Below are 24,935 nucleotides of genomic sequence, written 5' to 3'. Positions count from 1 at the left end.
AGCAGGAGCAGGACAGCCGGACAGGAAGCCCAGACGGGGTTCGAGCACCTCAACTTCTCTGCCGGGGACACTGTTCAAACTCCGGGGGCCATAGGCCAAGCTGAGCGATGGGTGCTGAGGAGGAGGTGCTGGTCACACTATCAGGGGGAGCCCCCTGGGGCTTCCGACTTCATGGGGGGGCCGAGCAGAGGAAACCGTTACAGGTGTCTAAGGTAAGGGAGAGCCCCTGAAATGAGGCTTCAGGGAAAGGGAACCCAAGGGATCCTGGGAAGAGATGTGTGGTGGCATATGGCGGGGGTTGGGGGGGTGGGAGGCTGTGAAGATGGGGTGGGTGGTGGGCAGGGAAGTATGCTCAAGTCTCATAGTGGGAGTAGCGTCTGACCACAGGCTTCCTGTGGGGGTCTATTAGAAAAGAGAATTCGTGGTTTCCAGGGAGCAGAGGAAAAGGAAAGGCTCTGCTTCAGTTCCCTGCAGCACTGTGGTATCAGAGGCCCAGCTCTGGTCATCCAGTGTTCGTTCTCTTGGGTATGTGCCTCTACTCCAAACTCCAGAAATACGGGGAAGGTTCTAATTTCTCTCTGACTAAACTGATACGTGATGAACTGAAACTGCCTCGAACAGCCTAGCCCAGCCCAGCCCTACCCTGCCTCACCCTGCCCTGCCCATGCCTTCAGTGCTCTTTCCCTAGGTCAGATCCTTTCTCTCACTAGGCAAGACTTTTTTAGGTGCTAGGAGGGTTATGGCAAGATCTGGCCTCACAGATGAAGTCATTATCCTTTTGGTTTCACCCTACAGGCTTAGTTTTCCGAACTGTAAAATGTGGGTAATAATAGTACCTGTACCTACTTCATGGAACCATTCTAAGGATTAAATGCAATAATACATGTAGCACAGTGCCCAACACTTAGTAAGAACTCAATAAATGGTAGCCACTACTACTATTATTACTTTGGCATATATACATTTGTGTGTATACATGGCACACATATACCCAAATAATCACAATCTCCCAGAATACCGCTGGACTCCCTCCAACCTGGAGTACTGTTCTAAAATCTTGACTGTGTAATGGCGCCTGGGGTTACAAGGCCTAGTAGAGAATTACCAGCCAATATAGATATTGCCCTTGGAGAAAAAGCTTGTGGAGATAATCACCATTTCTTTCCGTTTTTTTTTCTTTTCTTTTTTTTTTTTTGCGACAGAGTCTCACTCTGTTGCCCAGGCTGGAGTGCAGTGACATGATGGCTCACTGCAACCTCTGCTTCCTGGGTTCAAGCAATTCTCCTGCCTCAGCCTCCCAAGTATCTGGGATTACAGGCGCGCACCACCACGGCTGGCTGATTTTTGTACTTTTAGTAGAGACAGCGTTTCACCCATTGGCCAGGCTGGTCTCAAACTCCTGATCTCAAGTGATCCACCCACCTAGGCCTCCCAAAGCACTGGGCTTACAGGCGTGAGCCACTGCACCCAGCCAATAACCACCATTTCTAGTTACCTACCCCATGCAGTTCTTCCCAAGCCTCTTTCATTCAATGGTTACCCTATTTCCCACCATATGATGTATTTCTTTCTCCAGTCTGTATACTTTCTTCCCTCTAGACAGGCCACTTCAACTGCAGCCACTTCCATGCATCTCCCTACCCTTCTTACCCTGCAAAGTAAAATCCCCTCCTGTGGGTCCTTCCCATATTTTCCTTTCATTCTATTCCCTTTGGAGCCCCCTCTTACCTACAGTGTCTCCTTCAACATCTCAGATTCGAAGACGGAGCCAGGCTGGCAGAGCAGGACTCCGAGAGAGGGACCAGCTCTTGGCAATCAATGGAGTCTCTTGCACCAACCTCTCCCATGCCAGTGCCATGAGCCTCATCGATGCCTCAGGAAGTCAGCTTGTCCTCACTGTGCAGCGGTATGGACCTCCCTCCTCTTCTCTTCCCCTAATCCAGGGCTCCCATTGCCTGTCTCAGCTCTATGTCTCACTGGCCTGGCTTTAGCAACTAACAGGTACCTATTTCTGCTCGTGCGTTTCTGCTGGAGTGCAGATGGTTTGTGTCTGCCTCCCAGAGGGCTTGAATGTATCTGCAATTAAGGGATGGGGATGTCAGTGGGTATTTGACTGATGAGCCTACTTCAACCCCTGGCCTGTCTCCTCCTCATTACATCTTCCTCTAAGCCTATTTCCACTCACAGCCCTTCAAGCACATTTGCCTCCCAGTTTGTCTTCATATCTCCACTCTTCCCGGCCCACCCATTCCAACTGTATGACAGCCTTCTCTCTCCCTTACCTCTTCCCTCCATCCCTTCCAGATCTCTCTAGCTGTCAGTACCCAGCCCATCTCTCAAGCTCTGTCATCTTTCCTATCCAGGTTAGCAGACGAGGGTCCTGTGCAATCTCCATCTCCCCATGAGCTTCAGGTGCTGTCACCCTTATCTCCACTAAGTCCTGAGCCCCCTGGTGCTCCAGTTCCTCAGCCTCTTCAGCCTGGGAGCCTTCGTTCACCTCCTGATAGTGAGGCTTACTACGGAGAGACTGACAGTGATGCTGATGGCCCTGCCACCCAGGAGAAGCCCCGTCGACCTCGCCGCCGAGGCCCCACAAGGCCCACCCCTCCGGGTGCCCCACCTGATGAGGTCTACCTGTCTGACAGCCCTGCAGAGCCAGCACCTACTATCCCTGGCCCTCCCAGCCAGGGTGACAGCCGTGTGAGCTCCCCGTCTTGGGAGGATGGGGCAGCCCTTCAGCCACCCCCAGCTGAGGCTCTGCTGTTACCCCATGGCCCCCTCCGACCTGGTCCTCATCTCATCCCTATGGTGGGGCCTGTTCCCCACCCAGTGGCAGAAGATCTTACTACCACCTACACCCAGAAGGCCAAGCAAGCCAGTGAGTGCCTGAACCCCTTTTCCCCAGCCAGGATCCTTCAATCTGAGCCTTAAATCCAGCCTTCTATAGCCATACATTCTCCCTACCTTGGGACCCTTGGATACAGTCTTGGGGACAGGAGGAGTAATGAGTAGAAGGGGAGCATAATTATTCTCATGGCCACCATTATTTTTGCTGTTTGAACCAATGTGGCAAAAGGGTAAGGTGATTCAGTTCAACCCAGGAACAGGGTAAGTAGGGAAATTGGAAAGGGACACAAATAGATGAAGGGTTTGGTGGTGGTGATAATTGTTATTGTGTGTCATGATTGGGTGAAAGCAGAGTACAGACACAGGACAGGGGAGTATTTAAAAGCAGGTTGAAGGCTGGGCAAGGTGGCTCATACCTGTAATCCAAGCACTTTGGGAGGCTGAGGTGGGAGGATAGCATGAACGCAGGATTTTTGTTTTGTTTTGTTTTTTGTTTTTTTGAGATGGAGTTTGGCTCTTGTGCCTAGGCTGGAATGCAATGGCGTGATCTTGGCTCATTGCAACCTCCGCCTCCCGGGTTCAAGCGATTCTCCAGCCTCTGCCTCCCGAGTAGCTGGGATTATAGGCACCCGCCACCACACCTGGCTAATTTTTTGTATTTTTAGTAGAGATGGGGTTTCACCATATTGGTCAGGCTGGTCTCGAACTCCTGACCTCAGGTGATATGCCTACCTCGGCCTCCCAAAGTGCTGGGATTACAGGCGTGAGCCACCATGCCCGGCAGAAGCCAGGAGTTTGAGACCAGCCTGGACAACATCGTGAGACTTCGTCTCCAGTAAAAATTTTAAAATTAGCCAAACACTGTGGCACATGTCTATGGTCCCAGCTACTTGGGAGGCTGAGGCAAGAGGATTGCTTGAGCCTGAGAGGTTTGGGCTGCAGTGAGCCATGTTTGCGCCACTGCACTCCAGCATGAGCAACAGACCAAGACCCTGTCTTAAAAATAAATAAATAAATAAATAATAAAAATTAATAAATAAAAGTGGGTCAAAGCTACAGGGGTTCTTTTTTTTCTGTTTTTTTTTTTTTTTTTTTTTTTTTTTTTGAGACAGAGTCTTGCACTGTCACCCGGGCTGGAGTGCAATCTTGGCTCACTGCACCCTCCACCTCCTGGGTTCAAGCAATTCTCCTGCCTCAGCCTCCCGAGTAGCTGGGATTACAGGTGCCCGCCACCACACCTGGCTAATTTTTTGTATTTTTAGTAGAGACGGCGTTTCACTATGTTGGCCAGGCTGGTCTCGAACTCCTGACCTTGTGATCCACCCGCCTCGGCCTCCCAAAGTGCTGGGATTGCAGGCGTGAGCCACTGGCCAAAGGATTCTTTATAGTATTAATAGCAGGCACCTTTGACATTTGCAAGTTCAGTTCGGATTCCTGGGGACTGAGAGGCTATGGGATGATCATGAGATCCCGAGGAAGTGGCAGAGGGAGGGAGCTTTGGCTCCTTATCTCAGGCAAGAATGTTGGCCTGGGCAGAAAAAGCCCATTCCACTTATCTCAGGCTTTGCTATTTTTGATGTGAGCTACAGAACAAGGTCTAAGGGTAAACTTTCTCCCTGCTCTATGCCTCCCGTGCTTTCCCACAGAGACCGTTCTTGTTACCTCCAAAATCTCAGGATTCCCCCTCTAGTTATATTTCTTCCCTCTCCTCCACCATTTTGATTCCTGATCCATAGAACTTTGTGTCTCTCAGTTTGGAGTGGAGGCTAAGGACATGAGAGTTGAGAGTCTGACATCCCTGAGTGTCCAATATCCCAGGAATTCCAGATGCGTGCCTAGGATCCCATGCTTTCCTCAATTCTCCACTTATCTCCCCCTCCCTTCCCATAATGCTGGATGAGACTGTAGCTACCGGCTCAGAGATATTTTTAGTCAAGCAGACCTCATTGTCTACTGGGGTGGGGTTGGGGGAAGGGAAGGCAGGTGCCCACATCCATCACACCGGCACTTGTGGGGCAGCCCAGAGAAGGGAGAGGGCCAGGCTCCAAAAATAGCACAGTGAGCTCATTCAGCTGCCAGCTCTAGGGACAAGACAAAGGGGCTTTAAAAGGCGTGGGGGGTGGCTCAAGCTGGTCCTGCTCCAGCCAACACCGCCTTTCTCAGCATGGAGACCTTTGAGCCCATCAGCCAAGAGCCCCTCAGCCAAGCCAGCTACGACAAAGCCCCAGACCCAGTTCCTGAGCTCCAAGACTCGTTCTATGCAGGTACTACCCTCCCATATCTATGAGAGTCTGGGGTCTAGAATGGAGGGGAAGATGTCAACAGTTTAGGAAGGGCAGTCTTTGGGAAAGGTCTTACTCTCTTGTTCCTTCCTTTTTGCTGTCCTCTTCCTCCTTTTCTCAGGAGAGTTTCACTGCCCCTTTCTCAGTGATGCTGTGGTCACATGTCAAAGGGGTTTGTGACCACAAGAGCTGTAGAAAACTCATGGGAACAGAGCGTGTGTGAGTACATTATGAATACATGAAGGCATGTATGTGTGAGTTGTGGGAGAAGATATGTGTGAACAAGAAAGTATCCATACATATCAAGAAAGTATAGTGTCAAGAAGACTTCAATAGTAATGGTTATAGTGGGCCTTCACACTGTGTTAAGTGCTAAATTTACTATATTATCTCAGTTAATCCTTATAGCAATCCTATGAGGTAGCCATTGTCTACCCTCATTTACAGATGAGGAAACCGAACTTTAATGAGGTGAGGTAACTATCCCAAAAACCAAAAACCTGAACTGAACTCTGACTCTAGGGCCTGTTGTCTCATCCATACCACTATTCTGTGGTATAAACGCTGGGATGAGAGGAATGACAAAAATGAAAAAGTTCCATCTACTTTCCACTCAAGATACCACACTCATTACAAAGGAGCTCATTACAAAGCTCATTACAAAGGAGCTCATTACAAAGGAGCTCATTACAAAGGACCGTGGTACCTTGAGTGGAAAGTAGATGGAATCTCAATAATTTTTCAGGAGGAACTGGGGACCATGGACCAGAGAGTATCCATGTGCAAGGCGGGGTCCTCGCAGCAGGGTAGCCCTCCCATTTCCTGGCCCCACCTACCCAGGCCCCACATGGCATGGAAAGCCCTGCCCTGGTTCCCTTTAGCACATAGTCTTTGTGTGCCTGGCTGGCAGTGGCTGCCTGAGCTCTCTACGTAGAGACAGTTCTGACCCCTGAAGAAGCCCACCCCACTACCATCCCCAGCTTGGGGTAAATAATATATTTAGCTGGTGACCTTGAGGTATCCTAAAGATTTGGAGTGTTGCCTTGGAGAACAACACTCTAACTTTTCCTGCATCTTGGATGGAGACTACCCCTGACTGTGAGTAGCAGGGGTGTGAAGCCCAGAGGACTGCCCTGGCAGTTGGAAGGCCGAGATAAACTTTAACTTCTGTCTAAACTGTTAGTAACAGGGTCTCTGCAGGGAGGTCTCTGGGAAGAAGGGCCACCTAGAGCATGTAGGTGTGTGAATGTATTTGAGTGATGGTGTTTTGATGTGCACACATGTGTATTTACATATGTGTATGTGAATGGAGCTGTATGTAAGCTGGGGTATATGTGAATGAGAGAGAAAAGTAAATAGGAGAAAGTACGCCTACAGTTGGCTTTCACTAGATGGATATTCTTGTTGAAGTGCTGTGTGGTGGGAGTTATTTCTGTGAATGTGTATGATGTGGATTGCATGAGGAGGGTGGAATTGTGAATGAAGATCCTCATTGCTAAGGGTTCTTTGTGTTCATATCATAGGGGTAAGGGGTAGCGGAGAGGATGAGTCCTAAGCTTCATGAGAAGCCTCCTAACATGGTCCCTATGATGGGTGGAAAGTGTTCCTTCTCATCTTTCCTCTCCCTGGGACCTGCTTATCTCCCTGTCTGCCACGGAGAGTGATACATCCTTCTCCTCCCCCTCCCATTGCCAGTCAGGAATGGGAGGCAGGTGAGGAATGTGTGTGGGGTGGATAAGAGCACATCTCTTGGAAGATAGGAGCAGAATAGCAGTAAAATGGGATGGAAGAGCTGTGGTCAGAGCAGTGTCAGGGCAGCCAACTGGACTCTGCCTTATCTTTAACTGTCCTTGGTTTCACCTTTCACCCTCCACTCTGCCACTAAGTCAGAGGACTTTGTCACAGGGGACATTGTGGGTCGGGTCAGTGCAAGAGGGAGCTTGCTGGGATCGGGGGTGAAAGCCTTGGGGAACAGGACTAAAAGAGGCTGGGAAGCCCCCCTGACCATTTTACCTCTTGGCCTCCCCAGAACTGCAACGTGCAGAGAGCCTCCAAGAGAAGAGCATAAAAGAGGCCAAGACCAAATGCAGGACAATTGCATCCCTGCTCACTGCAGCCCCCAACCCCCACTCCAAAGGGGTGCTTATGTTTAAGAAACGGCGGCAGAGAGCCAAGAAGTACACCCTGGTGAGCTTCGGGGCTGCTGCTGGGACAGGCGCTGAGGAGGAGGACGGCGTTCCCCCCACGAGTGAGTCCGAGCTGGACGAAGAAGCCTTCTCTGACGCCCGCAGCCTCACCAATCAATCTGACTGGGACAGTCCCTATCTGGACATGGAGCTTGCCAGGGCGGGCTCAAGAGCATCAGAGGGCCAGGGCTCTGGGCTGGGAGGGCAGCTGAGTGAGGTCTCTGGGCGAGGGGTGCAGCTCTTTGAACAGCAGCGCCAGCGCGCAGACTCCAGCACCCAGGAACTGGCACGGGTCGAACCAGCAGCCATGCTCAACGGGGAAGGCCTGCAGTCACCACCTCGGGCCCAGAGTGCTCCCCCAGAGGCAGCTGTGCTCCCACCCAGCCCCTTGCCGGCCCCTGTAGCCAGCCCCAGACCCTTCCAACCAGGTGGTGGAGCCCCGACCCCAGCTCCAAGCATCTTTAACCGGTCAGCCAGGCCCTTTACCCCGGGCCTACAAGGGCAGCGGCCAACTACCACCTCGGTTATTTTCCGGCCTTTAGCCCCCAAAAGGGCGAACGACAGCCTGGGGGGCCTCAGCCCCGCCCCACCCCCCTTCTTGTCTTCGCAGGGGCCCACCCCTCTGCCCAGCTTCACTTCAGGGGTTCCCAGCCACGCGCCAGTCTCTGGTTCCCCCAGCACCCCACGCTCCTCGGGCCCTGTGACAGCCACCAGCTCCCTGTACATCCCAGCCCCTAGTCGGCCTGTCACCCCAGGCGGAGCTCCAGAGCCCCCCGCTCCTCCTAGCGCAGCTGCCATGACCTCCACCGCTTCTATCTTCCTATCTGCGCCTTTGCGACCCTCTGCGCGCCCAGAGGCGCCTGCCCCAGGTCCAGGGGCTCCTGAGCCCCCCAGCGCTCGCGAGCAGCGCATCTCTGTGCCAGCTGCCCGCACGGGTATCCTGCAGGAGGCCCGGCGCCGGGGGACCCGGAAGCAGATGTTCCGGCCGGGAAAGGAGGAGACGAAGAACTCGCCCAACCCCGAGCTGCTATCGCTGGTACAGAACCTTGATGAAAAGCCCCGGGCCGGGGGTGCAGAATCTGGTCCTGAAGAAGATGCTCTGAGCCTCGGGGCTGAAGCCTGCAACTTCATGCAGCCAGTAGGGGCCAGGAGTTACAAGACCCTGCCTCACGTGACACCTAAGACCCCCCCTCCAATGGCTCCCAAGACCCCGCCCCCTATGACTCCTAAGACTCCACCCCCAGTGGCTCCTAAGCCCCCATCTCGAGGGCTCCTTGATGGGCTCGTGAATGGGGCAGCCTCTTCTTCGGCTGGAATCCCTGAGCCACCAAGGCTGCAGGGCAGGGGTGGGGAGCTGTTTGCTAAGCGGCAGAGCCGTGCGGACAGGTATGTGGTGGAAGGTACACCTGGTCCTGGTCTTGGCCCTCGGCCTAGAAGTCCTTCTCCTACCCCGTCTCTGCCCCCTTCCTGGAAATATTCACCCAACATCCGTGCCCCGCCTCCTATTGCTTACAACCCACTGCTCTCTCCCTTTTTCCCCCAGGCGGCCCGAACTCTCCCTAAGGCCCAATCCCAGGGGCCTCGGGCAACACCCAAGCAGGGCATCAAGGCTCTAGATTTTATGCGGCATCAGCCCTATCAACTTAAAACTGCCATGTTCTGTTTTGATGAGGTTCCCCCGACTCCTGGCCCTATCGCCTCAGGGTCCCCCAAAACTGCCCGAGTCCAGGAGATTCGCCGGTTTTCCACTCCGGCACCCCAGCCCACTGCAGAACCCCTGGCTCCCACTGTGCTTGCCCCCCGAGCAGCCACTACACTGGATGAGCCCATCTGGAGAACAGAACTGGCCTCAGCCCCTGTTCCTAGCCCAGCCCCTCTTCCAGAGGCTCCCAGGGGCCTTGGGGCTTCTCCCAGCTCCTGCGGTTTCCAGGTAGCCAGGCCCCGATTTTCAGCCACCAGAACAGGATTGCAAGCTCATGTGTGGAGGCCTGGGGCAGGGCACCAGTGAACAGGCACAGGTCCCAGGACCAAGGAGAGGTGGAACATCCAGTTCCTAAAGTTGCTTCTCCTACCCTATCCCATCCCCTGTCACGCATCTGGAAGCTAAATTGCCTCCTGCCAGAGATGGTTTCCAAGTTGATGTCCCCTTCCCCCACCTTCCTCCTCACTCTCTACCTCCCTGCCGCTTTCCAACCAACTATGTCTGCTTTGGTATCTTTGCCTCTCTTTGTCTCTGCATTTCCTTTCCTGGATCTCTGTCTTTATTTCCAGGCTTCTCCACCCATATTCCTCCACAGATCTCTCTTCCTTGACATTTGTGCTTTTCTCCCTGGGCCTCATTTTAATGTTCAGTGAGAAGTAAACAGAGCAGAAGTGACCACTGGGACCCCAGGCAAGAAGCTCACCACCAGGCACACAGCAAAGGGACTGAACTGACCCCTGTTTGCACTAAGCCACCCCCACCCCCCACTCTGCTTTCCCAAGCTTGGCTGGCATATACCTAGGCCTGTGTGTGTGTGTGTGTGTATGTGTGTGTGTGTGTGTGCTCTTCCGTCTAAGGCATGAATAAGAGGGGAGGTCAAAATAAAGACCCAATCTGAGGCCGGGCACGGTGGCTCACGCCGGTAATCCCAGCACTTTGGGAGGCCGAGGCGGGCGGATCACGAGGTCAGGAGATCGAGACCATCCTGGCTAACACGGTGAAACCCCGTTTCCACTAAAAATACAAAAAATTAGCTGGGCGTGGTGGCGAGCGCCTGTAGTCCCAGCTACTCGGGAGGCTGAGGCAGGAGAATGGCATGAACCTGGAAGGCGGAGCTTGCAGTGAGCTGAGATTGCGCCACTGCACTCCAGCCTGGGCGACAGAGCGAGACTCTGTCTCAAAACAAACAAACAAACAAAAGACCCAATCTGAGTCTTATCGTTGTACTGATAGAAGGGTCAGATATCCCCACATGGAGTTGAGTGGGAGAAAGAGATTCACTAGAGAATAACTCCTTAGAGACCAATGTCTGTAGCAGGTGTACAGCATCTTGTGAAAGTTATGGAGCATGAAAAGACTGAAGGGCCAGGACAGTTTGCATGGGCTGAGTTATACCAGCTAGACCAGGAATAGAACAAAGAATTCTATACCTCAGGATTTCAAAAAGTTAGCAACTTGAGAGGCCAGTGCTGAGCAACCCAGTACCCAGGAAATGAAAAAAAGAAAGAAAATTCCCTCCGAGAATAAACAGATCATTGGCTTCATTGCCTCATGAGCTTGAGAGAAAGGAGAAGAGAGCCAGAGTGTGGCAAGTGAGGCCAAAACCAGAAGCATGGCAGAAATGAGTGTAAGTGATTGAGCCACAGACAGAAGTGTGGCGAGGGACAATGCCATATTGGGAGAAGGTAAAGTTGAGTAACAAGAAACCAACCATGTGTGAGAGGGGGATTGGAAAAAAATTTGAGGGAGAAGAATGTTAGAATGGAAGGGAATGATGGTGGAAGGGAGGTGTGAGGGTGTGTGCTGAGTGTTGAAAGAACGGTTGGTGTCTGTGTGATTTTCCTTGAGTCTGTTCTTCAGTGTGTCTTCTGCAGCTTGCCATGACTGCCTGGGAAAGAGTAGGGAAATACCCAGAGCCAAAACCTCTTTTCAGTCCCACCCCATCCCTCAAAACCCCAGCTATTGCTTCTTTTCAGCTTCAGGTCCTGATCTCCAATCTTAGTATGGACTCCCTTCTCACCAAGACCACCACCAGCTACGTTTGCTGTGTAATCTGGAAAGTGATAATTTCCTTTGCTTGTTGGATGTGAGTCACAATACTTTGGTTTGTGCACAAGAATAAATTTATGCCCCATACCTTCTGTTGCTGTTATCTTCTAGTTTTATTCCTAAATCCTGATCTCTCTTTAATCTTCTTTAACCCATTCCCCTGATCTGATTTCTGATCTGTCTCTTTTCCTGCCCTCCCATTTTTCATCCTTTTGCCCTTTGTTCCCAGGTCTTTTGCTCTTTTATACAAATTCTGTCCTGCTTTGATTTAGCCACCTCCATCACTCTTCTTGGTTCCCTCTCCTCACAGTCTTCATCCAAGTTCTCCCCTTTCCCTCCCTTGCCTCATACTTTCTAGGTAAGGCTTCAGTTCACAGAACTCAGAGAAGTTGGAAAGGCCCTCTGAGCCCTTTGCTATCAACATTTCCTCGCTCCTTAGAGGAAGCAACCATATTAAACAGTCTCTGGGAAGTAAATGAAGAGAAAGCAATGGCTGGAGGGCTGGAGGGGGAGGTGGGATGGGAGAGGGAAGAATAAAGCTGAATTGAGACTACTAAAGAAGGGAGGGCATTGGAGGTAGGTGAGAATTAGACTTCAGAGAAGGAAAGTGCCATTGCTCTGATTCTGCCAGCAGAGGGCACATTTGTGCCAATAATCAGACCCAGGCCGCAGACTCTTCCAAGTGCACTGTCTTAGAATTCCAAAAAAAGATCTCAGAGACCATAGGTTAAATAGCCTGTCTTCACCCACTCAGTCGTTTTGGGTACTCAGTTGAAGGAGATCAAACTTTCAGTTTGTTTTTGTTTTTGAGGGTGAGGGTGGTAGTGATGATGAAGTCACCTTTAGCTATTTATAGTTCTTTTTTTTTTGAGATGGAGTCTCCCTCTGTGGCTCAGGCTGGAGTGCAGTGGTGCGATCTCAGCTCACTGCAACCTCTGCCTCCTGGGTTCAAGTGATTCTCCTGCCTCAGCCTCCCAAGTAGCTGGGATTACAGGCATGCACCGCCATGCCTGACTAGTTTTTGTATTTTTAGTAGAGACTGGGTTTCACCATGTTGGCCAGGCTGGTCTTGAACTCCTGACCTCAAGTGATCCACCCACCTCGGCCTCCCAAAGTGCTGTGATTACAGGCATGAGCCACCACGCCCGGCCTATTTTATCTTCTAATTGCTTCCTTGGGTTGGGAGGGGATGGAGGAGGACAAAAGATGAGGGGTCTGGAGGCATAACTAGCCTGGGCAGAAGCCAACTGGGAGGGGATACCTTTTAGGGTCTCCACAGGATGGAAAAAGGACATGGTCAGGAAGAGTAAAGAGCTCAGAAGGGGACAAAGGAAGTTACAAAAGCCACTTCCTGGTGCGTGCCTGTAGTCCCAGCTACTCAGAGGCTGAGGTAGGAGGATCACTTGTGCCCAGGTGTTCAAGTCCAGCCTGGGCAACATAGTGAGACCCCCATCTCTAAAATAAAGAAAGAAATAATTTTTTAAAAAGCCAGCTAGGCACAGTGGCTCACGCCTATAATCCTAGCACTTTGGGAGGCTAAGACAGGAGGATTGCTTGAGCCCAGGTGTTTGAGACCAGCCTGGGAAACATAGTGAAACCCTGTCTCTACAAAACATATGAAAATTAGCTGGGCGTGGTGGCATGTACCAGCAGCCCTAGCTACCTGGGAGGCTGAGGTCGAAGGATTACCTGAGCCTGGGGAGGCTGAGGTTGCAGTGAGCCAAAATTGTGCCACTGCACTTCAGCACAGGCAACAGAGTGAGACCCTGTCTCAAATAAATAAATAAATAAAGCCACTTCCTCAGGTAGCAGCAACAGGGTTGTGGTGGCTGCAGCAGAAGCTGCAGCAACTGGTTCCAGAATCTAAGCAGAAGGTGGAGGAAGATCATGCAGCTACTGAAGAAGGGCCTGGGGAAATGATAGGCTTTCCCCAAGGGGGCTTTCAAGCTTGTGGCCCTGCCCAGAGACTCCACTGGAACAGTACAAATGGCACAGTCCAGATCCTATGTGGTATGTGCTCCCTTTGCAGGAAATCTCAAGTAGAAACCTCAGAGAGCCTGTAATCCCAGCACTTTGGGAGGCTGAGATAGATGGATCACGAGGTTAGGAGATCGAGACCATCCTGGCTAACACGGTGAAACCCCGTCTCTACTAAAAATACAAAAAAAAATTTAGCCGGGCGTGGTGGTGGGCGCCTGTAGTCCCAGCTACTCGGGAGGCTGAGGCAGGAGAATGGCGTGAACCTGGGAGGTGGAGCTTGCAGTGAGCCAAGATTGCGCCACTGCACTCCAGCCTGGGCAACAGAGCGAGACTCCGTCTCAAAAAAAAAAAAAAAAGAAGAAGAAGAAAAGAAACCTCAGAGAGCCTATATGTGCTTCTCAGGGAGACATCGATGTCTATCCCGCACAGCAGGTTGAACTGAGCATCTCAACAGCAAATGGAGGTTAAAAGGCAGATCCTGGCTGGGCGTGGTGGCTAGAGAATAACTCCTTAGAGACCAGATCCTGGCGGTGGCTCACGCCTGTAATTCCAACATTTTGCAAGGCCAATGTGGGTGGATCACCTGAGGTCAGGAGTTTGAGACCAGCCTGGCCAACGTGGTGAAACCCCGTCTCTACTAAAAATACAACAATTAGCCGGGCATGGTGGTGGACACCTGTAATCCCAGCTACTCAGTAGGCTGAGGCAGGAGAATTGCTTGAACCCAGGAGGTGGAGGTTGCAGTGAGCCGAGATCGCACCACTGCACTCCAGCCTGGGCAAAAAGAGCGAAACTCCATCTCAAAAAAAAAAAAAATGCAGATCCAAGTGTTTGTCTTTTATTAAAACTGCCAGAGCTCAAGAGGAAAGAATAGGGAGTGAGGCAGACAGAATAATTGTCAAGTCTTCCCCACATCATTCCTTTGTAGGAGGTACTGGGTTTAGTTAATTTGGTCCCTTAACCTGCCAAGATCTAGCCCTTACCGAGAAAAGACCAACCTATCCAGGAACTTTAAAAGAGCAGTTCCACTGTGAAGACTTCCCTTTTTGTCCCCAAATATAGCACTTTAAGCCCTCCCTGCTCCAAATACACCCACAGGTCTCTCCACTCTGCCCTGGATTGGCTCTGTGTGGCCCTCAGGGCATGTTCCCCAGACTCTCTCTGACTGAATTCCTATCCAATACTTGCTGTCTACTTCCTGTCTCCCTCTCAGTCTTCAGTTTCTCCCTAAGTGCTTCTTTGGATCTCAGGCTCTAGGTGCAATGTGAAGGGGAGTCCCTGGGCAGACTGATCCCTGGCTCAGACAGTTCAGTGGGAGAATCCCAAAGGCCTTTTCCCTCCTTCCTGAGCCTCTGGGCAAGGAGGGAGGGATCTTGGTTCCAGGGTCTCAGTACCCCCTGTGCCATTTGAGCTGCTTGCGCTCATCATCTCTATTAATAACCAACTTCCCTCCCCCACTGCCAGTGCTGCCCCCACGCCTGCCCAGCTCGTGTTCTCCGGTCACAGCAGCTCAGTCCTCCAAAGCTGCTGGACCCCAGGGAGAGCTGACCACTGCCCGAGCAGCCGGTAAGTCTCCAGCTCTATCGTTAGAAAGGCTGGAGCCCACTGTGTTGACTTCTGTGTCTGTGTCTACAATTGTGATTCTTGATCCTGGGGGAGTCTCCCCTCTCCTCATCTATGCTCAGCTCCCAGCTGTCCAGTTGGAAGGAGAGGGGAAGGAGAGTTGGAAGGAGAGGGGCCCAGGAGGTTGGGGGGAATGGAGATGTCGGGGGAGGCACTGGAAGAATGGGAAGGGAGACCCCACTAAGTCAGTAGAGTTGCAGATGTATTTTTTGAGACAGGACTTAGAAGAGGACAGCATTTCACTGAGTGCCAACTTCTCTTAAGAAGGGATTGGAGTCCATCTTATCCCAGTTTGTCCCTTTCCATTGCCAGATCCTATTACTATGTTTCTGCCCCACCTCAATTCCCCACTGCTATGATATTGCTGAATTGACATGTGTCGGGATTTGAATGCTCCCTACCCTTCCCAGTTCCACACCTGCCTCCACTCTGGGGTCTGTGGCGGGAGTGATTGCAGGAGCAGGGCCATGACTTCCCAGGCCATGTTCCAGCTGGCCTGATGAAGGAGCAACAACCTCTCCTTCCTATGGAGAGTGTTTTTGGCTGAATCTCCTCAACCCTGGCAGAACATTTCTCTGTCCTCCTGGGGACTGGGGGAAGACTGAGGAGAGACCAGAGCCTGGAATCACAGCCCCAGTCTGATATCCCAGTGCAAATAAAAACTTCAAATCATGCCAAGCCGATGAAACCTGGGTGCATTGCCCTGCTTGTGTTATTGTTTTTTAAACACTCCCCACACCTAGCTATGTTCCTAATTCCTGCACTGACTCTATGAAAAACAGCTCACAACAGGTTGGTAGACAACAGGGGCTGGTGTGCATCTATACTTCCTGTCCTGTATCCCAAGAAAAGAGAAGCCCTAAAGCGCAAGTTTTCACCTTTTGGGGAAATACATGCTTCTTTGAAAATCTGGGTCAGGTGAAGTGGCTCACCCCTGTAATCTCAGCACTTTGGGAGGCAGGAGGACTGCTTGAGCCCAGGAGTTTGAGACCAGCCTGGGCAACATGGCAAAACCACATTTCTACAAAAAATACAAAAATTAGCCAGGCGTGGTGGTGTGCACCTATAGTCCCAGCTACTTGGGAGGCTGAAGTTGGAGGATCACCTGAGCCCAGGGAGGTTGAGGCTGCAGTGAGGCATGATTGTGCCATTGCACTCCAGCCTGGGCGACAGAGTGAGATCCTGTCTCTAAAAAAGAAAAAAAAATTTTTTTGTCCCCTCAAGCCCTTAAACCCAGGTTAAGAAGTACTGCTCTCCTACAGACACTCACTCTTCCCAGTCCCTGTCCATCCACCAACTCCTCCTTCCCACCCTGTCCAGGCTGAATCCACCTCCACAATGCCGCTCTCAGGAACCCCGGCCCCTAATAAGAAGAGGAAATCCAGCAAGCTGATCATGGAACTCACTGGAGGTAGGACATGTTTGCATCTCCCTAGTGTGGGACTTCTTAAGAGCATCCCTAACCCAAGAGTCCCAGAAATGTATATCTTAGGGTGAACAAACAAGAGAAATTAAGTGGTGGGAAGGCGGGTGATGGGGAGTGGGAGAGGGAAGATTAAGAAGGGTAAGGAGAAAGAGAGAAAAGATTCAACACCTTCTACCCTTTTCACTTCATAATCTGAGACAATACCCTGCCATGTTACCTGCACAGGTCCAGGACCACAGGACCCATGAGTCAGTGAGGTATATTTGAGGAAGAAAATATAATGGAGACTGGCACAGACTCAGGTCTCAATAAGTGGTTAATTTCCCTTACTTCTTTCCCCAGAGCTAGGGAGCTTGTGTAAGTACTTAAAATGGAAAACTGCACAGGCATGTTTCCTGGGGGTGGGCAGGGGTGCATGCAGGTGAAGAGCTCTTCAATACCTAGAGACTCTTTGGAGCCAGAGCTCACTGAGGGAAAGAAAAGGGAAAGTAGTTAAGACAGAAGTTTGGGCCAGGTGCAGTGGCTCACGCCTGTAATCCCAGAACTTTGGGAGGCCAAGGCTGGTGGATCGCTTGAACTCAGGGGTTTGAGACTGGCCTAGGCACATGGTAAAACCTCGTCTCTACAAAAAGTACAAAAATTAGCCAGGTGTAGTGGCATGTGCCTAGAGTCCCAGCTACTCCAGAGGCTGAGGTGGGACGATCGCTTGAACCCGGGAGGTGGAGGCTGCCGTGAGCCATGATTGCGACGCTACACTCCAGCCTGGGTGACAGAGTTCATCCTAAGATATATTTATTTTGTCTCAAAATAAATAATACAAATAGGGCTGGGGCTGTGTCTCATACCTGTAATCGCAGCACTTTGGGAGGCTGAGGTGAGAGGACCACTTGAGCCCAGGAGTTCAAGACCAGCCTGGACAACATAATGAGACCTCATTTCCATTAAAAAAAAAAAAAAAAGTCCAGGCGTGGTGGCTCATGGCTGTAATCCCAGCACTTTGGGAGGCTGAGGTGGGCCAATCATCTGAGGTCAGAAGTTCAAGACCAGCCCGGCCAACATGGTGAAACCCTGTCTCTACAAAAATAGAAAAATTAGCTGGGCATGGTGCCGGGTGCCTGTAATCCCGGCTACTTGGGAGACTGAGGGAGGAGAATCACTTGAACCCAGGAGATGGAGGTTGCAGTGAGCTGCGATCGCGCCATTGCACTTCAGCCTGGGCGACAGAGCAAGTCTCTGACTCAATAAATAAATAAATAAATAAATAAAATGTAGGCTGGGCGCCACGGCTCACGCCTGTCATCCCAGCATTTTGGGAGGCCGTGGCTGGTAGGTCAGTTGAGCTCAGGAGTTTGCGACCAGCCTGGTCAACATGGTGAAACCCCATCCCTACCAAAAAATATAAAAATCAGCCAGGGATGGTGGTGCAGGCCTGCAATCCCAGCGACCTGGGAGGCTGAGGCAGGAGAATTGCTTGAACCTGGGAGGCGGAGGCTGCAGTGAGCTGAGATCGTGCCATTGCACTCCAGCCTGGATGATAGAGCAGGACTCTGTCTCAAAAAAATAAAAAAAAAAAGAATAAAAAATAAAAACAAATATATATATATGGCATCTGTATTTGGACTCCACACAAGATTGGCCTCAGGGTTTTTCCTGATGCCATGGTTTCTCCAATGGCCTCCATCTATGATGTTCCTTTACTCCTTTTGCTCTGTACCCCATGCCCATACCTCTTTTACCCCATTGGCCTCTCCACTCTAGTATTCCCATTATCTCCACAGTGCACCCCAGTTCCCATGCATTCTCTCCAAGTCCCAGGAAATCAAAATCCCTCACAAACTAGACAGCATTTGTTCCCCTAAATGACCTCTGCCAGGACACACATACACACTTAGTTGTGGATGAGGTCTGCATTCTGAGCCCAGAAAACCCTACTTTCCTCTTTCCCTTGATTCTTCTTCTTTGCTTCCCTGAAAGGTGGACAGGAGAGCTCAGGCTTGAACCTGGGCAAAAAGATCAGTGTCCCAAGGGATGTGATGTTGGAGGAACTGTCGCTGCTTACCAACCGGGGCTCCAAGATGTTCAAACTGCGGCAGATGAGGGTGGAGAAGTTTATTTATGAGAACCACCCTGATGTTTTCTCTGACAGCTCAATGGTGAGTCTGGAACTTTATCACTATCTCAAAGCCTGGTGCCTGTTCTGACAGCTTGTTAGTAGGCCCTGAACCTCCAAAATAAAGTCAACATCCCCTCCCTGAAAATTTATAAATTTGTTAAACCCCCAGATATATTGAGCCCGCAACAGCTCCAGGGTGAGTTACAGCCCACCTCTGAAACCCAGTTTTCATCATAGAGCCACTGAAGGGTTGGAGAATACCACACCCTTAGGGAGAAAATTCCTTCCCAGTAAAGGTAAGTGTTAAAGATAGATTGCCAGATAAAACACAGGATGCCCAGTGGGGCAGTCCAGTCTTGTATTTTGAAGTTGAGATACACAATGAATAATTTTTTAGTGAAGTATGCTCCATGCAATATTTGGGACATAAAGATAAAAATTTAAAAAAATTTTAGAAGATAAGGCAGCCGGGCATGGTGGCTCACACCTGTAATCCCAGCACTTTGGGAGGCCGAGGCAGGTGGGTCACCTGAGGTCAGGAGTTTGAGACCAGCCTGGCCAACATGGTGAAACCCCCATCTCTACTAAAAATACAAAAAATTAGCTGGGCGTGGTCGTGGGTTCCTGTGATCCCAGGTACTAGGAGGCTGAGGCAGGAGAATCACTTGAACCCAGGAGGTGGAGTTGCAGTGAGCCCAGATTGTGCCACTGCACTCCAGCCTGGGCAACAAGAGTGAAACTCTGTCTCAAAAAAAAAAAAAAGAAAAAAGAAAAAAGGAAGAAGATAAGGCAAAGAATAAAATTGAAATTTTAAAATACAGAATATCCAATTAAATTTGAGTTTCAGATGCACAATGAATTCTTTTTAAAATATGTCCCATGCAATATTTGGGACATTAAAATAAAAATACAGGATGTCCACTTAAATTTGAATTTCAGATGCAAATGAATAATTTTTTAGTTTAAGTAAGTCCCAAGCAATATTTGGGGGCATATCTATACTAAAAACATATTTGGGTCAAGTGTGGTAGCTCACACCTGTAATCCCAGCACTTTGGGATGCCAAGGCAAGAGGACTGCTTGAGTCCAGGAGTTGGAGACCAGCCTGGGCAACATGGCAAGACTCTGTTTCTACAAAAAATTAAAAAGTTAGCTGGGTCTGGTGGCGCACACCTGTAATCCTAGCTACTCTGGAGGGTGAGGTGGGAGGATGGCTTGAGCCTGGAAGGTAGAGGATGCATGAACATGAGCCATGTTCACACCACTGCACTCCAGCCTGGGTGACAGAGAACCCATCTAAAAAAAAAAAAAAAAATTTGTTGTGCATCTGAAATTCAAATTTAAGTGGTATCCTATATTTGATTTGCTAAATCTGGCAACCCTAGAAAGAGTTAATTGAGTTTTTACAGCCACCTCCCATTTGAGTCATTCTTCCATTTAAAGGGTCAGTCTATTCCCTAAGAAGCCCCAGGTGTGAAGACTGAAATGGTCCTTCAAGATATATTCTAGTCAGGCTCCTTCTCCAAAGAAAGAGGAGACTGGAGAGGGGCCAGGCACAGGATGGTATAGCTGAGGAAGAAGGGCCTTCTCCATTTCCTTTCTTCCTCCTCCACCCTCTCTGAGTGGCTGGGGGAGAGTGGAAATAGATGCCTGCATGGGGCCGGGGGCAGAAGTGTCTGTCATTGGTCCTCATATAGGAGCAGAGTAAAAGTGCTGAGCTGCTCATATCTAACTTTAGGAGGCCAAAAGCACTCTTCTCTGCCTGGGTCTGGTTACACTGGGTGGAGCATTGGGGTGTACATGGTGGGATGGCCAGGAGAGCCTCCTGAAGAAGTTGGTGGGGTTATTTTTAGGCTTTGGGTTTGCATCTAATGTTGCCCTTTTGGCCACACTTCCCCCCACCTGCTACAGTGTCACTGTCAGGAAGTCCTGGTCCAACAGGCACCAAGAGGAGAGAGGGAGAGAAAGAAGGAGAGAGAAGAGAGTTCTGACTGTTGGACAAGCTGAGGAAGGGAGGGGGTGGAATTTCTGTAGTCCTTGTAATTAAGACTGGGTGCTCCATGGCAACCCCATCCTCCCAAATTTTAGTTGGGGCTGGACACAGCTCATGCCTGTTATCTCAGCACTTTGGGAGGCTGAGGCAGATGGATCACTTGAGCCCAGGAGTTTGAGACCAGCCTGGGCACATGGCAAACCCTGTCTCTAGGAAAAAAAAAAATACAAAATTTAGCTGGGTGTGGTAGCATGCCAGTAGTCCCAGCTACTTGAGAGGCTGAGGTGGGAGGATTGCCTGAGCCAGGGAGGTGGAGGTTGCAGTGAGCCGAGATTGTGTCACTGCACTCCAACCTGGGTGACAGAGCCAGATTCTGTCTCAAAAAGCAAAAGAATTTTTTTTCATTTTTTTTTTTTTAAAGCTGGGCAGGAGTGTTGGTCTTTTTTGACTTGTTAAGGATGAGAAAGGGGAGTGTGGAGAACACGCTGCCCTTACCCTAGGTATAACTGGAGGAAACGAGTCAAGGGAGTCCTACCCCTTAAGAAGAGTTTAATTCGGGCTGGGTGCGGTGGCTAACGCCTGTAATCCCAGCAGTTTGGGAGGCCGAGGTGGGTGGATCATCTGAGGTCGGAGTTTGAGACCAGCCGGACCAACGTGCAGAAACCCCACCTCTACTAAAAATATATAAAATTAGCCAGGTGTGATGGTGCATGCCTGTAATCCCAGCTACTCGGGAGGCTGAGGCTGGGAATTGCTTGAACCCGGAAGGCGGAGGTTGCGGTGAGCCGAGATCGTGCCATCACACTCCAGCCTGGGCAACAAGAGCGAAACTCTGTCTAAAAAAAAACAACAAAAAATCAAACAAACAAAAAGAAGAGTTTAATTCTCTTAGCCCATGTACTACCCATCAACTGGAGGGGGAAATATCAGAAAATTCAGGGTCTTCTGGTTAGCCACTATTTCTGCCTTTGCTAAACATACCTCTGTTTTTGTATATTTTCCATACCCATTGCTAACCTTCCCCTCACTTTGTCTTCTTTTCAGGATCACTTCCAGAAGTTCCTTCCAACAGTGGGGGGACAGCTGGGCACAGCTGGTCAGGGATTCTCATACAGCAAGAGCAACGGCAGAGGCGGCAGCCAGGCAGGGGGCAGTGGCTCTGCCGGACAGTATGGCTCTGATCAGCAGCACCATCTGGGCTCTGGGTCTGGAGCTGGGGGTACAGGTGGTCCTGCAGGCCAGGCTGGCAGAGGAGGAGCTGCTGGCACAGCAGGGGTTGGTGAGACAGGATCAGGCAAGTACACTCACCCAAGAGTAATGTGTTTGGTCCCTAGAGCAGAGTTGTCCCAGGAATGATGTCTACGCTGAGTGTGGGGAGCAGAGGAGGCCAGTTTAAATATCTTAATATTAAATATAATAATATCAGTTTAAATATCATAAATATCTTGGTGAATTACCTGGGTCCAGGAGTATATAGAGATGTGTCTATTCTACCCAGAAGCCTTGTTTTTCAGTTACTTTCCTGGCTTTTTGGATTCAGTCACAGATCTGCCCACAGACTATCATTATGCCACAAACCTTATACAATTACCAGGATATTATATCTTTAGTCCCTGGCTCTTGCAATTTCCCTAGTGTAGGGGCGTGGGATTACCTTTCACTGGCTACTAAATGCTATTATTTGACTGACTTTTCTCTCCCATGGCTACCAGGAGACCAGGCAGGCGGAGAAGGAAAACATATCACTGTGTTCAAGACCTATATTTCCCCATGGGAGCGAGCCATGGGGGTTGACCCCCAGCAAAAAGTGGAACTTGGCATTGACCTGCTGGCCTATGGGGCCAAAGCTGAACTTCCCAAATATAAGTCCTTCAACAGGTAGGGGTGGTGAGGAAGGAACCAGATGCATTCTAGTGTGAGGCACTGTGTCTTTAGTTAGGATGGAGACTAATTCAAATGTTTCAGAAGGAGGCTAAGGAGAGATGGCAGGGATATGGGGGTCCTAATCAAAGGCCCTGCTCTTTTCACTCTATCTCAGCTTCATCATAGCAGTGTGATGAAGGAAAAAATTTGCTGGGAGGCAGGATTTGAATTCTAGCTCAATGGTCATTTATTAGCTGTGTAGGCATGGGAAAATCACTCTACCTCTGAGCCTGGGTTGCTTTGAACGTTACACTTATTTATTTTTTGTCTTTTTTTTTTGCTTCCTTTTTGTGGAGAATGGGGGTCTCGCTATATTGCCCAGGCAGGTCTCGAACTCCTGGGCTCAAGCTATCCTCCCGCCTCTGCCTACCTGAGACCTGGGATTACAGAGGTGAGCCACCGTGCCCGGCCTGCTTTGAATGTTAAATGGGAATAACATTTTACATGTCTGAAGGCCTCTTGAGGCTCTCTTCCATTCAAGGTTAGGATGCCATTATTCTCCCTGTAATATGATTCTATTTCCTTATACTTTTTTCTTTTCTTTCTTTCCTTCTTCTTTTTCTTTGACTCAGTTTTGCTCTTGTTGCCCAGGCTGGAGTGCAGTGGCATGATCTCAGCTCACTGCAACCTCCGCCTCCTGGGTTCAAGTGATTTTCCTGCCTCAGCCTCCCTAGTAGCTGGCATTACAGGCACCCACCACCACGCCCAGCTAATTTTTGTATTTTTAGTAGAGATGGGGTTTCACCATGTTGGCCAGGCTGGTCTCAAACTCCTGACCTCAGGTGATCTGCCCGCCTCGGGCTCCCAAAGTGCTGGGATTACAGGCGTGAGCCACCATGCATGGCCACCCTGCTTTAGATGGCTCTAAGTCTCTGTTCTTTTGGAATTAGGCTTCTCTAGCCCATGGAGAGGAGGTCTGTGTGAAAGGATAGGGAAGAGCTAGAAAGGTACTCTTGTATTTGGTCCTAAGGAGCCTGGATTTTCCAGGCAACAATAATTACTCTTAGCCAGGCTATCCACTGTCCACTAGGGTTGGAGAGAGGGGGTCTCTATATTGCAATTTTTTTTTTTTTTTTTTTTTTTTTGAGACAGAGTCTTGCTCTGTCGCCCAGGCTGAAGTGCAGTGGTGCAGTCTCGGCTCACTGCAACCTCCACCTCCTGGGTTCAAGCAATTCCTATACCTCAGCCACCTGAGTAGCTGGGATGACAGGGGTGCACCACCATGCCCAGCTAATTTTTTTTGCGGGGGGGTGGTGTTTGTATTTTTAGTAGAGACGGCGTTTCACCACGTTGACCAGGCTGGTCTCAAACTCCTGGTCTCAAGTGATCCACCCACCTTGGCCTCCCAAAATGCTGGGATTACAGGCGTGAGACACCGCACCGCACCTGGCCTTTCTACATTGTCATGTAAGGTGACCTCAGGCCCTTGGGTCTATAGTATTTGGGGTCACTTTCTCTGAAATGCTGGTCTGGGTCACAGCTATCCAAGAGTCTCTAGTACACACTAGACTCCTTTTCTCATTATTAGCTTTGGGGAAACAAGCTAACCAGGAAGGCAAAATGGGATGCTAAGGAAGAAGAAGGAGTACAGATGCAATCCCAAACTAGAATTCACAGACTTCCCTATTCTCAAAGAGGGTAGCATCTCATGATAAGGCTCTGTTTCTTTTATTCTGATTCTTAATTAAATAATGTGTCCCCTTCTCAGGACGGCAATGCCCTATGGTGGATATGAGAAGGCCTCCAAACGCATGACCTTCCAGATGCCCAAGTTTGACCTGGGGCCCTTGCTGAGTGAACCCCTGGTCCTCTACAACCAAAACCTCTCCAACAGGCCTTCTTTCAATCGAACCCCTATTCCCTGGCTGAGCTCTGGGGAGCCTGTAGACTACAACGTGGATATTGGCATCCCCTTGGATGGAGAAACAGAGGAGCTGTGAGGTGTTTCCTCCTCTGATTTGCATCATTTCCCCTCTCTGGCTCCAATTTGGAGAGGGAATGCTGAGCAGATAGCCCCCATTGTTAATCCAGTATCCTTATGGGAATGGAGGGAAAAAGGAGAGATCTACCTTTCCATCCTTTACTCCAAGTCCCCACTCCACGCATCCTTCCTCACCAACTCAGAGCTCCCCTTCTACTTGCTCCATATGGAACCTGCTCGTTTATGGAATTGGCTCTGCCACCAGTAACAGTCAATAAACTTCAAGGAAAATGAACTCATTCTTCCTTTGATATTTGAGAGCAGATGAAAGCCGAGGCTAACAATGCACAGAGACTAATTAAAGCCAAATACTAAACATTAATTGTGCGAACTTTAAGACAGATCTGAGCTCCAGTTGCTTACACACCTACACCCATACGCACAAAACCACATTCATAGTTACTTACAAAGATGTTTATTCAATAGTACATGAGACAAATAATCACGCACAAACACACGTGCTGGCCCGAATGTTGGCAAAGCTAAAAAGCTGCTGTGCACCGCAGTTGGGAAATGGGTGTTGGTGACCCTGGTGTTCACCCTCTTTATGTAGTTGATTAGAAGCTGGTATAATCAGGGTTATCCTGATTGTCACAGACTAGAGCATGCCATAAAGTTTCCAGATTACACCAAAGTGGGTTTAGGAATATATGTGTCAAAGGTTACACATTCCCAAAAGGATGAAATAGAATAGGGGGCCATGTGGAATCCAGAAGGAAATGGGAGAAACCAGCTACAGTTATAGTATGCCAGGCTCTGTGTTGAACACAGCAAGAAAAGATCTAAGGGTTACAAGGGCACTACAGTGGTACCTAGAAAGCAGTATGGTT

At 50.0% G+C, this 24,935-nt stretch overlaps 2 protein-coding genes across 3 annotated transcripts; both read left to right on the top strand.

Annotated features, from left to right (window-relative positions):
• SYNPO2L (synaptopodin 2 like) lies at window positions 1–11,158 on the top strand. 2 transcript variants are annotated; one of them, XM_508176.8, is made up of 4 exons: window positions 1–212; window positions 1,755–1,906; window positions 2,364–2,878; window positions 7,159–11,158. In XM_508176.8, the coding sequence occupies exons 1-4, from the start codon at window positions 108–110 to the stop codon at window positions 9,321–9,323; spliced, it is 2,937 nt and encodes a 978-aa protein (XP_508176.4). In that variant the 5' UTR covers window positions 1–107; the 3' UTR covers window positions 9,324–11,158. The 2 variants fall into 2 exon arrangements, with proteins under 2 accessions (XP_508176.4, XP_001143335.3); XM_001143335.7 differs by lacking the exons at window positions 1–212; window positions 1,755–1,906; window positions 2,364–2,878 and adding an exon at window positions 4,936–5,111.
• Window positions 8,598–24,340, top strand: MYOZ1 (myozenin 1). The gene is made up of 7 exons (XM_001143094.4): window positions 8,598–8,701; window positions 14,511–14,612; window positions 15,990–16,080; window positions 18,070–18,248; window positions 21,246–21,495; window positions 21,914–22,079; window positions 23,833–24,340. The coding sequence occupies exons 3-7, from the start codon at window positions 16,008–16,010 to the stop codon at window positions 24,062–24,064; spliced, it is 900 nt and encodes a 299-aa protein (XP_001143094.1). The 5' UTR covers window positions 8,598–8,701; window positions 14,511–14,612; window positions 15,990–16,007; the 3' UTR covers window positions 24,065–24,340.
• The last annotated feature ends 595 nt before the right edge of the window (window positions 24,341–24,935 follow it).

This window comes from Pan troglodytes, chromosome 8, assembly GCF_028858775.2.
Source record: "Pan troglodytes isolate AG18354 chromosome 8, NHGRI_mPanTro3-v2.0_pri, whole genome shotgun sequence".
Classification (NCBI taxonomy): Eukaryota; Metazoa; Chordata; class Mammalia; order Primates; family Hominidae; genus Pan; species Pan troglodytes.
The sequence above is the reverse complement of the archived record's forward strand: the minus strand, read 5'-3'. Positions and strand labels throughout refer to the sequence as shown.

What these genes read in the sequence shown, in the direction of transcription:
- SYNPO2L (XM_508176.8), top strand. Translation starts at nt 108, where the DNA reads ATGGGTGCTGAGGAGGAGGTGCTGGTCACACTATCAGGGGGAGCCCCC. An exon ending in AACCGTTACAGGTGTCTAAG is followed by an intron (nt 213 to 1,754) that starts GTAAGGGAGAGC and finishes TCAACATCTCAG; the next exon opens with ATTCGAAGACGGAGCCAGGC. An exon ending in CTTGTCCTCACTGTGCAGCG is followed by an intron (nt 1,907 to 2,363) that starts GTATGGACCTCC and finishes TTTCCTATCCAG; the next exon opens with GTTAGCAGACGAGGGTCCTG.
- MYOZ1 (XM_001143094.4), top strand. Translation starts at nt 16,008, where the DNA reads ATGCCGCTCTCAGGAACCCCGGCCCCTAATAAGAAGAGGAAATCCAGC. An exon ending in TTTTCTCTGACAGCTCAATG is followed by an intron (nt 18,249 to 21,245) that starts GTGAGTCTGGAA and finishes TCTTCTTTTCAG; the next exon opens with GATCACTTCCAGAAGTTCCT. An exon ending in AAATATAAGTCCTTCAACAG is followed by an intron (nt 22,080 to 23,832) that starts GTAGGGGTGGTG and finishes TCCCCTTCTCAG; the next exon opens with GACGGCAATGCCCTATGGTG.